General features: G+C 41.8%; 1 protein-coding gene across 1 annotated transcript in view; it reads left to right on the forward strand.

Moving 5' to 3' along the window:
- Window positions 1–16,649, forward strand: part of Oca2 (OCA2 melanosomal transmembrane protein) — a 278,738-nt gene that overhangs the window by 5,078 nt on the left and 257,011 nt on the right. The window contains exon 2 of the mRNA XM_087901282.1: window positions 13,163–13,258. Coding sequence (XP_087757408.1) covers window positions 13,163–13,258 — 96 coding nt within the window. The remainder of the gene's footprint in view (window positions 1–13,162; window positions 13,259–16,649) is intronic.

The following is a 16,649-nucleotide window of genomic DNA, read 5'->3' on the forward strand; positions in this document are numbered from 1 at the left end:
CAGAACAAGCCAACAAACAGCCCTCTTCCATAGTTCTGCTTCAGTCCCTGCCTCCAGCTTCCTGTCCTTGTTTTATTCAGCTATGGACTTGTGAACAGAGGAATTCACTGAAGAGTTTATTGGGTTTGCAGTTTTAGAGGTGAGTCCTTGACCATTACGGCAGAGAGCATGGCAGCAGGCAGTCAGGTGTGAGGTTGGAGCAGCAGCTAAAGCTCACATCTTGAGACACAGCCAGCCATAAGACAGTGAGGGATACTGGGAATGACATGAACCTTTTGGAACTTCAAAGTCTGCCCCCAGTGGCTCACCTCCTCTAATAAGCCATACCTCCTAGTCCTTCCCAAACAGTTCCACTAACTGGAATGATTATTAAAACATATGAGCCTTTGGGGGCCTCTTTCATTCAAACCACCACAGGACTTAAAAGCTATAGGGTGGAATAAGCCTTTACCTCCCCAAACTTTTGGTCATGGTCTTTTATTAATACAAACCCTAAGACCCCTACTGGCTTTGGGCTCAGAACTACCAAACTCTATGGTAATTCTCAGTTGATGAGACCTGATTCTGGCTACTGAATGGGTTGGGGGTGGCGGGCTACTTATCTTTATTTGCTTCTAGTCAAAGGCAAGCTCCTGTCACCTGTACCCTTCTAGTTCTACAAAACTGCCTTTCTGTGTCTTTATTACTTTATTAGCCGCTATGGTAGGCCAAAGTGAAAGTCCTCAACCTGTGAATGTTTCCTGATCTTAGGCCTCCAAGTAGCTTAGTTATTAACAGTGGATTCTGTCGAGATTGCCCATCTGACGCCCTCTGGGTCATCCAGCATGGCACAGTGGGATTTCTCCCCACTCCTGCTCAGTCTTCTAGAGGAACCACTTCCTATTGTAAGCAGTAGTTGGTCTTGAGACTTCTGAGGGCTGTGGGCTCAGCCTGAGGGTAGGAATGTCCAGCTTTCTTCTGACTCACCTGAGTCCCCTCCCTGGGAACTCCTTGGCTGTGTTTCTCAGTATGGCTGACTTCTCAGTATGGAATGTCTGTGTCCCTGTTCTTCCTCTACCTCACTCAGCAATCTCTATGGTACCAGGCCCAGGCCAGCAACCTCCACAAGACCAGGTCAGAGCCAGTGACCTCTGCCAAGCAGGCCTGAGTGAGCAATCTCTGCTGGAGCAGGGCCAAATGAACGATCTTCACGGGAGCAGGCCCAAGCCAACCACCTCTGGGGATACAGGCCTGAATGACCTGTGGGATTGCAGAGTAACTTCCAGGAGCACCAAGTACTCACCAGGAATGCCGAGTGACCTTCAGGGTGACTGGAACCATGGCCCCAACTCCACCATAAGAAACAACCATCTGAGCCTTGAATCTACTGGTACCTGGAAGAGTGATCACCAAAGACACAGCCCCAACTATACCAATCAGAGGAAAAGATATATAGACAGGGTAAGAACACACTCAATACCACAAGAAGTAACATGATACCAACAGAAACTAGTGATTCTAAAATAGCAAGACTTGAACACCACAATACAGATTAAGCAGAAAAAAAATGATCTAAAATAACTTTAGGAGAATGTTTGAGGCCCTTAAAGAGGAAATGAAAAATTCTCTCAAAGAAATTGAGAAAAAGACAAACAAAAAATTTTGAAGAAATCAACAAATCCCTTTAAGAAAAACTAAGAAAAAGCAATCAAACAGGTGAAAGAAACAATTCAAGACTTGAAAACTGAAATAGAGACAATTAAGAAAACACAAACCAAAGAGTTCTGCAAATGGAAATGGAAAATATGGAAAAATGATCAGTAAGTGCAACATAAACAGCAGAATACAAGAGATGGAAGAAAGAATCTCAAGCATTGAAGATACGATAAAGGAAATAGACTCATCAGTCATAGAAAATATTAAATCTAACAAAAGCTTAACACAAAATATCCAGAAAATCTGGGACACCAGGAAAAGACCAAACTTAAGAATAATAGGAATAGAAGAAGTTCAACTCAAAAGCACAGAAAATATATTCAACAAAATCATAGAAGAAAAATTTCCCAACCTAAATAAAGATATTCATAAGAAGAAGCTCACAGAACACCAAATAGACTGGATCCAAAAAAAAGTTCCCTCACCACATAATAATCAAAACACTAAATATGAAGAATAAAGAAAGACTATTAAGAGCTGCAAAGGAAAAAGGTCAAGTAGCATATAAAGACAGACCTATCAGAATTGCACCCAACTTCTCAATGGAAACAATGAAAGCCAGAAGGTCCTGGTCAAGCATTATGCAGACATTAAGAGACCATGATGCCAGCTCCGACTAGTATATCCAGCAAAACTTTCAATTATAATAGATTGACAAAACAAGATATTTCATGACAGAACAGGATTTAACCAATACCTAGCCACAAACCCAGCCATACACAAAGTACTAGAAGGAAAACTCCAACCCAGGGAAGTTAGTTACATCAACAAAAACACAGCAATAGATGATCTCATAGCAGCAAATCCCAAAAAAATGGAAAACCACACACAATAACATCAACAACAACGAAAACCAAAATAACAGGTATTAGTAATAACTGATCATAAATATCCCTTAATATAAATGGACTCAACTCACCTATAAAAGGACACAGGCTAACAGATTGAATGTACAACAGAATCCATCCATCTGCTGCATATAAGAAACACAACCGAACCTCAAAGACAGATGTCACCTCAGAGAAAAGTTTTGGGAAAAAAATTTTCCAATCAAATGGACCTAAGAAACAAGCTGGTGTAGCTATTTTAATATCTAACAAAATAGACTCAAACTAAATCAACCAAAGAGACAAAGAAAGACATTTCATATTTGTCACAGGAAAAATCCATCAAGAGGAAATTTCAATACTGAACATCTATGCCCCAAATACAAGGGTATCCTCACATGTAAAAGAAAAATTACTAAAGCTTAAATCACACATTAAACCCCACACACTAATAGTGGGAGACTTCAACACCCCACTCTCACCACTGGACAGGTCTGCAAGACAGAAACTTAACAGAGAAATAAGAAAACTAACAGATGTTATGACTCAAACGGACTTAACAGCAACTATAGAACATTCCATCCAAAGATAAAAGAATGTACCTTCTTCTCAGCACCTCATGGAATCTTCTAAAAATTGATCACATACTAGGTAACAAAGCAAACCTCAACAGATACAAAAAAAATTGGAATAAACCCATATATCTTATTGGATCACCACGGTTTAAAATTAGAATTCAACAGCAACATTAATTTCAGAAAGCCCATGAACACATGGAAATTAAACAATGATCCTCTGACTCACCAATAGGTCAAGGAAGAAATAAAGGAAGAAATGAAAGACTTCCTAAAATTTAACAAAGATGACTACACAATATACCCAAATTTATGGGACACAAGGAAAGCAGAGTTAAGAGGAAAGTTCAGAGTAGCACTAAATGTCTACATAAAAAATCTGTTTAAATCCCAGACTAGTGAGTTAACAAAACACCTAAAAATTCTAGAACAAAAGAAGCAAACTCATTCAGGATGACTAGAGGGCAGGAAAAATCAAATTGAGAGGTGAAATCAGCAAAATAGAAACAATAACAAAAATAATACAAAGAATCAATGAGACAAAGAATTGGTTCTTTGAGAAAATCAACAAAATAGGCAAACCTTTATTCAAACTAACCAAATGGCAGAGAGAGAATATCCACATTAACAAGATCAGTAATGAAAAGGAGGACATAACAGATATGGAGGAAATCCAGAAAACCATCAGTCATATTTTGAAAACCTGTACTTACAGAATTGAACAACTGAAAGAAAATGGATAATTTTCTAGATAAATATCACTTGGCAAAATTAAATCAAGACTAGTTAAACAAATTAAATGTACCTATAACCTCTAAGGAAATAGAAACAGTCATCAAAAGTCTCCCAACAAAAAAAGCCCAGGACCTGATGGTTTCAGTGCAGAATTCTACAAGATTTTCAAAGTACTAATATCAATACTCCTCAAATTGTTCCGCACAATAGAAGCAGAAGGAACACCGCCAAACTCTTTTTATGAGGCTACAATTACCCTGATACCCAAACCACACAAAGACATTACAAAGAAAGAGAATTACAGACCAATCTCACTCATGAACATTGATGCAAAAATACTCAATAAAACACTGGCAAACCAAATCTTAGAACACATCAGAAAAATCATTCACTATGGCCAAGTAGGCTTCATCCCAGAGATGCAGAGATGGTTCAACATATGACTATCTGTCAATGTAATCCACCATATAAACAAATGAAAAAAAACCCCACATGATCATCTTATTAGATGTTGAAAAAGCCTTTGACAAAGTACAACATTCCTTCATGATAAAGGTCTTGGAGAGAGCAGGGATATAAGGAACATACCTAAACATAATAAAGGCAATATACAGCAAGCCAACAGCCAACAGCCAAATAAATGGAGAGAAACTCCCAGCGATCCCACTGAAATCAGGAACAAGACAAGGTTGTCCACTCTTTCCATATCTTTTTAATATAGTACTTGAGGTTCTAACTAGAGTAATAACACAACAAAAGGAGATCAAGGGGTTCCAATTAGAAAAGAAGAAGTCAAACTGTCACTATTTGCTGATGATATGATGGTTCATATAAGTGACCCCCAAAATTCTACCAAGGAACTTCTACAACTCATAAACACCTTCAGTAATGCAGCAGGATACAAGACTAACTCGAAAAAAATTAGTAGCCATCCTTTATACAGGTAATAAATAGGCTGAGAAAGCAATCAGAGAAATATCATCCTTTATAATAGCCACAAATAACATAAAATATCTTGGGGGTAATGCTAACCAAACAAGTAAAAGACCTGAATGACAAGAACTTAAAAACTTTGAAGAAAGAAATCGAAGAAGACACCAGAAAATGAAATGAAAATGAAAGATCTTCCATGCGCTTGGGTAGGTAGAATTAACATAGTAAAAATGGAAATCTTACTAAAAGCAATCTACAGATTCCATGCAATGCCTATCAAAATCCTAGCAAAATTATTCAAAGACCTCCAGAGAACAATACTCAACTTCATATGGAAAAACAAAAAAACCCAGGATAGCCAAAACAATCCTATACAACAAAGGAACTTTTGAAGGCATCACAACCCTGAATTTCAAACTCTACTATAGAGTTTCAGTAATGAAAACAGCCTGGTATCGGCATAAAAACAGACAGGAGGACCAATGGAATTGGATCAAAGACCTGGATATCATCCACACATCTACTAACACTTGATTTTTGACAAAGAAACTAAAAACACAAAATGGACAAAAGAAAGCATGTTTAACACATGGTGCTGGCGTAACTGGATATCAACATGTAGAAGAATGAAAATAGATCCATATCTATCACCATGCACAAAACTCAAGTCCAAATGGATCAAAGACCTCAACGTAAAACCAGTCACACTGAACCTCCTAGAAGAGAAAGTGGGAAGAAGAGAAAGTGGGAAGTTCTTTTGAACTTGAACACATTGGCACAGGAGACTACTTCCTAAGTTTAACCCCTGTTGCACAGACACTGAAAGAAACAATTAATAAATGGGATCTGCTGAAACTGAGAAGCTTCTGTAAAGCAAAGGATGTGGTCAACAAGACAAAATGGCAGCCTCCAGAATGGGAAAAGATCTTTACCAAACCCAGATCAGATAGAGGTCTGATCTCCAAAATATACAAAGAACTCAAGAAATTTGACATCAAAAGAACAAATAATCCAATAAAAAGTGGGGGTACAGACCTAAAAAGAGGACTCTCAACAGAGGTATCTAAAATGGCTGAAAGTCACTTAAGGAAATGCTCAACATTTTTAGCTATCAGAGAAATACAAATCTAAACAACTCTGAGATTCCACCTTACACGTGTCAGAATGGCCAAGATCAAAAACACGGATGACAGCTTATGCTGAAGAGGTTGTGGGATAAAGGGAACACTCCTGCTTTGCTGGTGGGAGTGCAAGCTGGTACGGCCCCTTTGGATAGCAGAATGATGATTTCTCAGAAAATTAGAAAAGAACCTTCCTCAAGACCCAGTAACACTACTTTGGGTATATATCCAAAGGATGCTTAATCGTGCCACAAGGACATGTGCGCGAGTATGTTCATAACAGCATTGTTTGTCATAGCCAGAACCTGGAAACAACCTAAATGCCCCTCGATGGAAGAATAGATAAAGAAGATGTGATACATTTACACAATGGAGTACTACACAGTGGGAAAAATGAATGACATCTTGAAATTTGTGAGCAAATGAATGGATCTGGAAAACATCACATTGAGTGAGGTAACCCAGACCCAGAAAGACAATTATCATATGTACTCACTCGTAAGTGGCTTTTAGACATAAAGCAAAGAAAACCAGTGTACAATTCACAATCACAGATAACATAGACAACAATGAGGACCCTAAGAGAGACATACATGGGTCTAATATACATGGGAAGAAGAAAAAGACAAGATAAGATCTTCTGAGTAAACTGGGAGTGTGGGGATCATGAGAGGTAGAAGGGGAGGAGAGAGGCAGGGAGGGGAGCAGAGAAAAATGTAGAGATCAATAAAATCAATAAAAAAGCAATTACGTTCGAAGGGTTGGTTTTCTGAATCAATAGATTTCCAAAGAGAGAGTTGACTGTAGAGGAAGATGTTGTCCGTGAGGAAGAGGCCACATTGTTCTTGTGAGGCGGTAAGTTCATCAAACCTGTAATTGTTGATGCTGTGCACTTAGCCACAGGCCTTCAAAATAGTCAAGTAGAAAGTGACCTCACACAGGAGGGAACCACAGCCATCTTAATGCTGTCTCCTGGTAACTACTAAAAAAAAAAAAAAGACAGAAAATCCTTGAAACTTTACCTGGATCCAAGGCCTGAATCATTCAAACTGATTCTGTGGTCATTTCCCAGACTGAGACACCAGAGGAGGCAATCGCTGGGCCTCGACCAGCCCACCAGGGCAAAGGACTGCTCTATCGTGATAGGCTACATGTTCTCAAGAAGGAAAGAAGGAAATACAGTCATCCCTTGGTGTCTGTATGGAATGATTCCTGCATTCTCTAAGGATCCTCCTGTCCCTCACGTGAAATGGCGTGGTATCTGTATAGGACCTGCATTCTCCTGCAACAGGCTCTCATCCCCTGTAGGACCTGCATTCTCCTGCAGCAGGCTCTCATCCCCTGTAGAACCTGCGTTCTCCTGCAGCAGGCTCTCATCCCCTGTAGGACCTGCGTTCTCCTGCAGCAGGCTCTCATCCCCTGGAGGACCTGCGTTCTCCTGCAGCAGGCTCTCATCCCCTGTAGGACCTGCGTTCTCCTGCAGCAGGCTCTCATCCCCTGTAGGACCTGCATTCTCCTGCAGCAGGTTTTCATTCCCTGGAGGACCTGCATTCTCCTGCATTCTCCTGCAGCAGGCTCTCATCCCCTGTAGGACCTGCATTCTCCTGCAGCAGGCTCTCATCCCCTGTAGGACCTGCGTTCTCCTGCAGCAGGCTCTCATCCCCTGTAGGACCTGCGTTCTCCTGCAGCAGGCTCTCATCCCCTGTAGGACCTGCGTTCTCCTGCAGCAGGCTCTCATCCCCTGTAGGACCTGCGTTCTCCTGCAGCAGGCTCTCATCCCCTGGAGGACCTGCGTTCTCCTGCAGCAGGCTCTCATCCCCTGGAGGACCTGCGTTCTCTTGCGGGCTTTCTTCCCCTGTAGGTAGATGACTTCTGGCACCTAATACAACATGAAAACTACATAAAGAGTTGTTATACCACATTGGTTAGGGAGCAATGACAAGGAACTCTGTACACATTTAGTGTTGATGCAGACACTGTAGGCGGTTGCCTAATGCACCGACGCAGAACCAGTGATATGATGGAGGTCTTACTGTAGTAAGTATGCCACTGGCAGCATCTGCCAGAAACCGGAGGGATGGACCGAATCTGTTGTCTGCTTTGGACATACTTTGGTGTCTGTTCTCATTCTTTAACATAGATGTCCTTGAATGCTTTATTGATTTTTATCTTGGTAATGATTAGGATATTGTTTTTTAAAAAATACGTTCCTCTTTCTAAGTGAGACGTCACTGCTGAGCAAGCGCTCCACATATTCCTGATACAAAAATGTGGTATTCCTGAGTGTCATCTGCTCTGGCAAGACATAGCAACTCCAGCTACACCTTGAGCTAAGGTGCCTTGGGTCATCTTAGCCCTGCTGGCAATGCTGAGGATTCCAAGGGGGCACTCAGCACTCTTTCATGCCTCTGTGAACCGAGGGAGCCTGTTAGCAAGGCTGGGATGTATTTCACAGGCCAAGTCTTCTCTCATTTACTTTCCTTGAAAGCATGTAGTTCATCAGCGTGTGTGTGTGTCAGGGGCATGCTTCTATTTTCTGTGCAATGAAAATACTTGTCTCTTAATTAATTACCTCAAGTTCACACACTATTAATGATCAATTTTCTGGGCTTTCTGGCTAATTGAACTGAATGGCTTCTCTTCTCTAAATGAAAACAATTGTTTGAATAATGTGTTCATTGCTCACTGGGCTGAGATGTGAGGACTCCCTTATTACACGGCAGCAACCCTCCCCACATCACTATTTCCACTTCACTCATTGGCTTTGAAAAGGAAGGATCAGGCCTTTTATGTCTGGGAAATCACTTAAGCCATAGATTGTAAGGTTCCCTCTGACTGCCTGTATGCGAGCCCAGAGAGAGAATGCCAGCACGGTGTGTGTGTGTTTGTGTGTGTGTGTGTTTGTGTGTGTTTGGTGTGCATATGTGGAATATGTGTGTGTGCACATGTATGTGATATGTGTGTGTGCATGAGCATATATGCATATGTGTGTGTGTGGGGTGCTGTATGTATGGTGTGTGTGTGCATGTGTGTGTGGTGCGTATGTATATGGTGTGTGTGTGGTATGTGTATGCATGTGTGTGGTGGAATGTGTGTGTGCATGTGCGGGTGTGCATGCAAATATATGGTGTGCGTGTTCATGTGTGGACTGTATGATGTGTGGGGTGTGTGTATGGGTAGGTTGCATTGTGCATGTGTGTGTTTTTGTGTATGCATGTGTGTGGTGTGTGCATATGTGTGCATGCATGTGTGTGGTGTGCATGTGTGTAGTGTGTGTGTGGTGTATGTTCTCGCACGTGTGTGTTGTGTGTGTGTGTGTATTTTTAGCATTTATTGAGCAACCATGCACTTCAGCAGCAAAGCTAATAGGAATAGCAATGCACATTTAGTTTTGTGATGAATATATGTAGTTCTTGTTCAACTGGGAAAGCCATTCCCTGCTCCCTCATCCTAAATTGACTTTAACCTCCTCATGAATCTCAGACTTCAGGAATCATCTTGCTGGGTCGAGGCAGTTGAGTTGGTAAATCACCAACATTATAACAATGCTAGTTGTTACGTTTGCTTGCAGGCACACTCGAGCAGAGGTCTGTGGTCACGCCTCTTTCAGGACACACCTTTGCCTTTGGAGAACTTTTGCCAGACCGTACAGTCACATTAATAACATGCCTGCATCATTTAAGATGCTGTGCTCGATCTGCTATCATACTGTGGACTCAGCCTGTTTAAGCTGCCTTAGAGACAGCAGTGTAATCAATCTCACTATGCTTTATATATCCCATATATAATATATGTATATTATATATACACATTTACAGCCTGAGCTAACTGCATAGCTTCAATCTTAAATGATGTACTCATTTGTACCCCTAACTGGAGAACGTATTTGAGTTATAACCATTTGCTGAAAATCGCCAACACGTTGGAAGCAACCTTAAATAACAGATATTTCGTGAATGTTGGAAGCAAATGTGGATACAGCTTTATACTTTTTACATCCGTTTGCAGTTTTGTGTGCTATTCTGGGTCATTTGGAGTCAGGAAGGTATATTCTTCCCTTGTTAACTCGGTTGAAGATTTCTGTAGAAAAATATTCCTCATTCCTTCCCCCACTATGTTTTCTGTGCTGTTCAGTAAATATAGAGCAAAGCCTTCTGTCAGGGACAGGTGACACAGATGAACCGCAACCACAGACTACAGAAGTTCCAGGCAGTAGAGATAGACCATCAATCACAGATTAGAGATGGACCATCAATCACAGACTAGAGATGGACCATCAATCACAGACTAGAGAAGATACAGGGAGAGAAGTGAGGATTTCAAATTTAGGTTCACTCTTGGTCTTAATGACTCCAAGAGGAAGTCTCTCTTTTCATTCCTTGATGACATATTGATGAACTTTGGTAAATTTTTTATACCCTGGGTCCTCACCTTAATGCATTATTGAAGTAAACCTCAAATCTTTGACCTGGTATGTGTCATTTCAACCTAAAAAGCTCTTTCTATATTTCTTCTCATCTGAAAACAATAAGGTGAAGAAGAAACTAAGGAAGATGTTCCAACACCATCAGCCTCTGGCCTCCACATGCACTTACATGGGAGAGCACGAAAGTGCATACATGAGCATGTGCATGCACACACATGTCATACACACTCAGATGCCGTTCATTATATTTTTTCAGCTCCAAATTTTTGTTGTGTTATATTGGATAATTCTAGTCTTTTTGTTGATATCCTAATTTTATTCATTTTTTAAAAATTTCACCTGACACCTTTAGCTTTTTGTGCATTTCTTAGAAGATAGGGTCTCATGGTACTTGGCTGGCTTTGAACTTGCTGTGTAGACGTGGGTGACCTGGATCTTGTGATGTGTGCGAGTGTCTGTGTATGTGTGTGTGCATGTGTGTGTATAGATGGATGTCTATGTCTACATGTATATGTGTGTAAGTGTCTATGTATGTGTGTGTGCATGTGTATATGCATGTTTATGTGAATGTATATATGTGTGTAAATATGTGTGAGAGTTTATGTGTATGTATGTGTATATATGTGTATGTGTGTGTGTTTCTTTTCACATGATTGATAACTACAGGTACAGAGTAGAATATTTGAACAAGGTCCTTGCAACATTCGGCTTTCCCAGAAGTGCTATGTAAGCACTCAGGCAGCAGAAGGGAGCAGCTTGATACTAACCGACACATTGGGACATTGTCCATAAATGTACCAGAAGACCTCTGAATCAGTTATGGGAGATGGGGGCGTCAACTCATGCTGTGGGACAATGGTCTGTACCCTGTCATTTGTATTATTTTTAATAAAATGCTGATTGGCCAGTAGCCAGGCGGGAAGTATAGGCAGGGCGACCCAGGCAGGAAATAGAGGTGGGGCAACGAGAACAGGAGAATTCCGGGAAGAGGAAATAGCAGTCTGCAATCATCACCCGGACACATAGGAAACAAGATGAGAATGCCTCGCTGATGAAAGATACCAAGCCATATGGCTAACACAGACAAGAATTATGGGCTAATATAAGTTATAAGAGTTATAAGAAGCCTGAGCTAATAGGCCAATCAGTTTATAACTAATGTAGACCTCTGTGTGATTTCTTTGGGGCTGAAAGGCTGTGGGACCAGGTGGGACAGAAGCCTCAGTCAACAGACTCATATACCTTCTCTAGTCAGTTTGAGTTGCAAAAGCATGCTAATTATAAATGTCTCAGGCAAACTTCTTCTATTTTCCCTTCCTTTAGAACAGCCATTTATTTATATGTATATAGGTGTCTTGTCTGATTATGTCTGTGTACCATGTGTATGCCTGGTACACTCAAAGGTCAGAAGAGAGTGTTTGGGTCTCCTAAGACTGGAGTTACAGATGGTTATGAGCTGCCATGTGGGTGTTGGGAATAGAATCTGGGTCTTCTGGAAGAGAAGTCATTGTGCTTAACCAACTGAGCCATCTTTCCAGCTCCCATACCAAGAGCTCCCAAGAAATCTCCCTAATGCTTCCATCCTGATGCTCCCTTGTCTATCACAGTGCCTGTGAGCAGGGTTCTTGGGTACGTCTGGTCTCCACAGGAAATGGCAGAGAAGACACACACTTGCTCTAGGCAGACTGTTTCCTTGTGATATGGTAGGTGCTGTTAGACACAGGTGAAGAGCGTGGTTTTCAGTTCTCCACAAGACAAGAGTTGTACTGTCCACGGCTCAACTAAATGCCTACATGAGAAAGGGCAAATAGACTTATTTTTCTTAAATTTCTTCTTTGGTGTCATGTGTTCGTTTTAATTACTGTTGTTCCTCTAGGTGAATATTTCATGGTGGCCACTGTAAATGGAGACTGTGCCTTTATTTCCTGGCTGCCCAGACCCAAATAATCACACAGAAATTATGTTACTTACAATACTGGCCAACATCTTAGGTGTATTCCTACCTAGCTCTTATATCTTAAATTAACCCATTTCTATTAATCTGTGTATTGCCATGAAGCTATGGTTTACGGGTAAGGTTCCAGCATCTTTCTCCTTCCGCAGCTACATGGTATCTGCCTGACTTTGCTTCCCTTCCTCCTCTATCTCTGCTTGGATTCCTCACCTTGTTATTCTCCACCCTGCCATAGGCCAAAGCAGCTTCTTTGTTCATCGATGGTAATAAAACACATTCACAACATACAGAGGGGAATCCCGCTGCAGGCCACCACACCTCTGTATGATACTGGCTCCAGAAGAGAAAGAGTGCAGCAGAGTATAAGATAATTAGGTGGGAAAACAGCCTCTTTAACCTCTCATGAAAACACCTTTTACTTCATATGTGTTTGAGGGATACCTTCATGGTGGCCCTTCCTCCACTGGACAGTCCGGCATAGCAAAGGGGCATCCTAGCCAGGACCACTTTGTGCTTTGTTTCAATGGCGGCTGATATGACATGTCCCAGGGCAGCCATTCTGCCTGAGTGAATATATCCTGATCTCAGGAGACAGACTTTTCTACCTAAAAAAGAGACCCACTGGATGTTAATGTTTTTAAATGATGGAAGCCGCTAAAAGGAGCCCCAGAGGATCAGTCCCCTGGCAGACGGTCTCTCATGTGGGAGCTGCTGTCTCCTTTGGGTCTGCATAAAGCCAAAGAGGAGAGTCCTCTGAGGCTGCCCCTATGTTCCATGATTCCACTGCTCAGAGAAAACTGTGGCCCGCAGATCTCATTTGTCTCTGAACTGAGCACACCATTCCAGCAGGGATCATTCTGCCTTGGTGATTCTGGTTCCTTCCCTGTCTTTCCCAGGACCCATTCACCTTTGGCTCAGTTCGGCTCCAGCTCCAAAGACCTATGTTTTAAGGAAGACACGCCTCTGCTCTGGAATTCCTCACAGAAGAAAAGGTGAGTTCTTCGTCCTTTTTATGAAATGATTAACTTTCTGGAAAATATCTGTGGTCCTGAGTATTGTTTGCCCCACGGATGATGGAGAGTTCTTCCTGAGATAAGAACTTTTACTTGTCTTGTTGGCTCTCTGCCAGACCTTGAGAGTCCATTGTGGCAGACACTTGTGGTTTGTGATCGCGCGCCGTGGTTGGTGAATTTTCAAGAGGCTTTGGGCATAACCCTGGAATGATGACCTCACACGTGTGTGCACCCATGCATGCACACAATTCTGACAGGCTACCTCCTTGATCCGTAGGCTTAACCTTTCTCTGTAGGAATATCACTTGATTCTCTTACTCCTTGCCTAAGAACGGCTGAAGGCAAACATTCCACACATTTCTTTAGTCATTTCTCTTGAATTACTTGCTCAACTATTAAGAGCTGTCGCATTTCAAATGTGCAGTTCACTATAAAACCAACGCACAAGCATTTGTCCGGCTCCTGGGGTACACAGACTTGACTTGGGTGTCAGTGGGGCTCATGCTGGAGGCCAGAGCAAGCTGGATGCCAAAAACTCAAGGCAACTTTGCTTATGAGATGTTTTTTTCCTTTTATTCTGCATGAAGTGAATTAAGATAGCGGTGGTGGGCTTACCTGGCAATCAACCATGTGAGCTCCAATAATGACCAGCCTGGTAAGAGATGCCCATTGGAGCAAATGACACAAGTTTCCTGGGGTAATAGCAACTTTCTGTTTATGTTTAAAGTCTACTCCACAGGACAGGACCATACCTGGTACTGTAAGCCTGGCCAAGACTCCGTGACTAGGGTGGTCATACATACCCTACTCCAGTCATTTGGCTAAAAACAGACACATCCTCCAGCTGCCTTCTAAGTACTTATCCTTCGACCCATGGGTTACTGTGATTTCCTCCTCACATCAGAAGCTTCTTTTATAGAATAAGTGAGGATTTCATACAATGCAAGTTGATCCCATTCTCCTCCCTTCTCCCAGCATTCTCCAGATCCACACTCTATTCCTTACCTACTCAATTTTATTTCTTCATTAAAATCAACAACCCAACTTCAACAACCCATTGAGTTCGGTTTGTGCTGCGCATACATGCCTGACTGTGTGACCGTCCACAGAACACAGAGAAATTAAGTTTGGTAAAGACTGGAAGCTTTGTCCCTACTGGCTAGCTTTCATAGTGCTGGAAGGATCGATACACACTGCTAGAGGAGCAAAGACGTCATCAATCTCATGCAGCAGTGAACTCTGAAAACTACTATAATGACTGCTCTAGCAAGAAAAGCCAGTTAAAGCCTAGAATAAGTTGCTGTGGATTGCTCAGTCACAAATGGGACATCTCTTTGCCTCCCTCCTCCCAACATTCAGGGAGCATTATAGAAGAGGAAGGAATCAGAGGCTGTGGAGAACCATTTCAAAATACCGTCTCCTGGATGGTGTAGTACTATTGAAGTGACTCACGACAGTTTTGGCTGCCTGCAGAAGATCTTCATAAGATCAAGCCAGGCTGTTCCCACAGGGAGGAGGGAGGCCCATGAAGTTACAACTCTAGTTGAGAACTTTTGACAGTTGGTGGCTTCTGGGGGAGGAAGAGTCAGTTTTCTTAAGGCTTATGGCCTCTCACGGGTTGCCATGCTCCAGTGGATAGTTCTACATCTATCAACACTTGAGAAGCAATAATTGAAATCAGTGGGTTATAAAGGAAAAATGATGATATAAAGTTGGAAGGGGGATTGTGGAGAGTTCTGAGAATTTGGAGGGTAAATAGGGAATAGATATGGTCAAAATACATTGTATACACACACAGGCAGGATTATTTCACAGAGAAACCTTGTCTTGAAAAAACAAGAAAAAAATACATTGTGTACGTGTGTGAAAACTCCAAGAATGTATAAATAAAATAAAAACTTAAAAATTAAAGATATTGGCTGTGGGGAATTTTTTTTGTCTACTTTTTTAAAATAACCACACTGCCTCTGTTACAATTTCAATTTGACTAGTAGTTTATCATGAAAGCCCCAGCTGTTGTGTAATTTTACAGAAGGACCCATTTCAGAGCATCAGGGACAATGGTACAGGGCCAGAGCACGTGCCACACCTGCTCTAACAGGTAGGCACTCGCCACATGCAATGGTTCAGCTTCAACCCTCCCGTTGTGCTGGGTCTCTGGAGCACATGGGGAGAACTCTTCTCAGAAAACACCAGTGCACAGCACTGCCCCACACAGGGAAGGCAGCAATGGGCATCTTTTCCTTAAAGAAAGTAGTTTCTTAAATTAAGAAGCTACAATTGTGTTTTTTCCCTAACAATTAAGAGGAAGGTTATCCTATTCTTCACACATGAACCTTTCCCAGTCATAAAATCAGTTGAAAGATAACTATTTCCAAAGTCACTTAGCATGCCCACTACATTGTGGTTAAGCCAACCTGATTTCTAGCTCTAGGTTTTTCCTTAAGAATAAGATTATTATTATTTTTTTTATGTGAACAAGTCTTAAAACCAGGATGTATTGAGAATCCCAATGCCCGACTAAATGAAGATGCGACACCAGATCTCGGCTATGGTTAATATTAAATTGTCATCATAAGAGCATTTCATCAGTTAATATCAAGATTCTCTTTTGTTTCAACCTTTTAAGAGTCAAGTACATCTGCCCTGAAGGATCCCAAGCATTCAGCTGTTGGAGGGAGAGAGCCGCTTGTTGGTTCCCGGCCACTCAGTCCTGAAATAATCACACAGAAGCTATGTTATTTAAAACACTGCTTGGACCATTAGCTCTAGCTTCTTATTGGCTAACTCTTACATATTGATTTAACCCATTTATAGTAATCTGTGTATCGCCACATGACTGTGGCTTACCAGGTAAAATTTCTACGTCCATCTCTGGCAGCTACGTGGCTTCTCTCTGACTCTGCCTCCCATCTACAAGCCAGTTTCTTTATTCATTAACCAATAAAAGCAACATTGGACAGAAGGACCTCCCACACCATTCAGCTATAAAGGAAATGAGGTGTTCACACAAAATTTAGGTCAAAGTCTGTGATTCCTTTCCGTTTGCCCTAGTAAATATAATCCTGTCTCGAACCTTTGTTAGCTGATGCTGACATTGTTCATCCTCTTTGACGCTGCCGTACTGCTGTGTGGGAAAGCAGGTGGACCACTTTCCTACGGTCCCACTATGGGAAGAGGAAAACTGAACACAAATCACCCTCTTTCAGGACTCATGGAGCAGAGCTGCCTAGCTAGCGACCACTCGCACACACTCGGAGAGAGAGAAGGCCGTAGTGGAAGGAGCCTGGCCTGGCCTGAGCCAGAAGCAGTTACACTGGAAATCAACTGAACCAACTAAATCTCCTGCCGGCCTGCCATTCATTCTGAA

This window comes from Myodes glareolus, chromosome 24 (assembly GCF_982192425.1).
Source record: "Myodes glareolus chromosome 24, mMyoGla1.1, whole genome shotgun sequence".
Lineage (NCBI taxonomy): Eukaryota > Metazoa > Chordata > Mammalia > Rodentia > Cricetidae > Myodes > Myodes glareolus.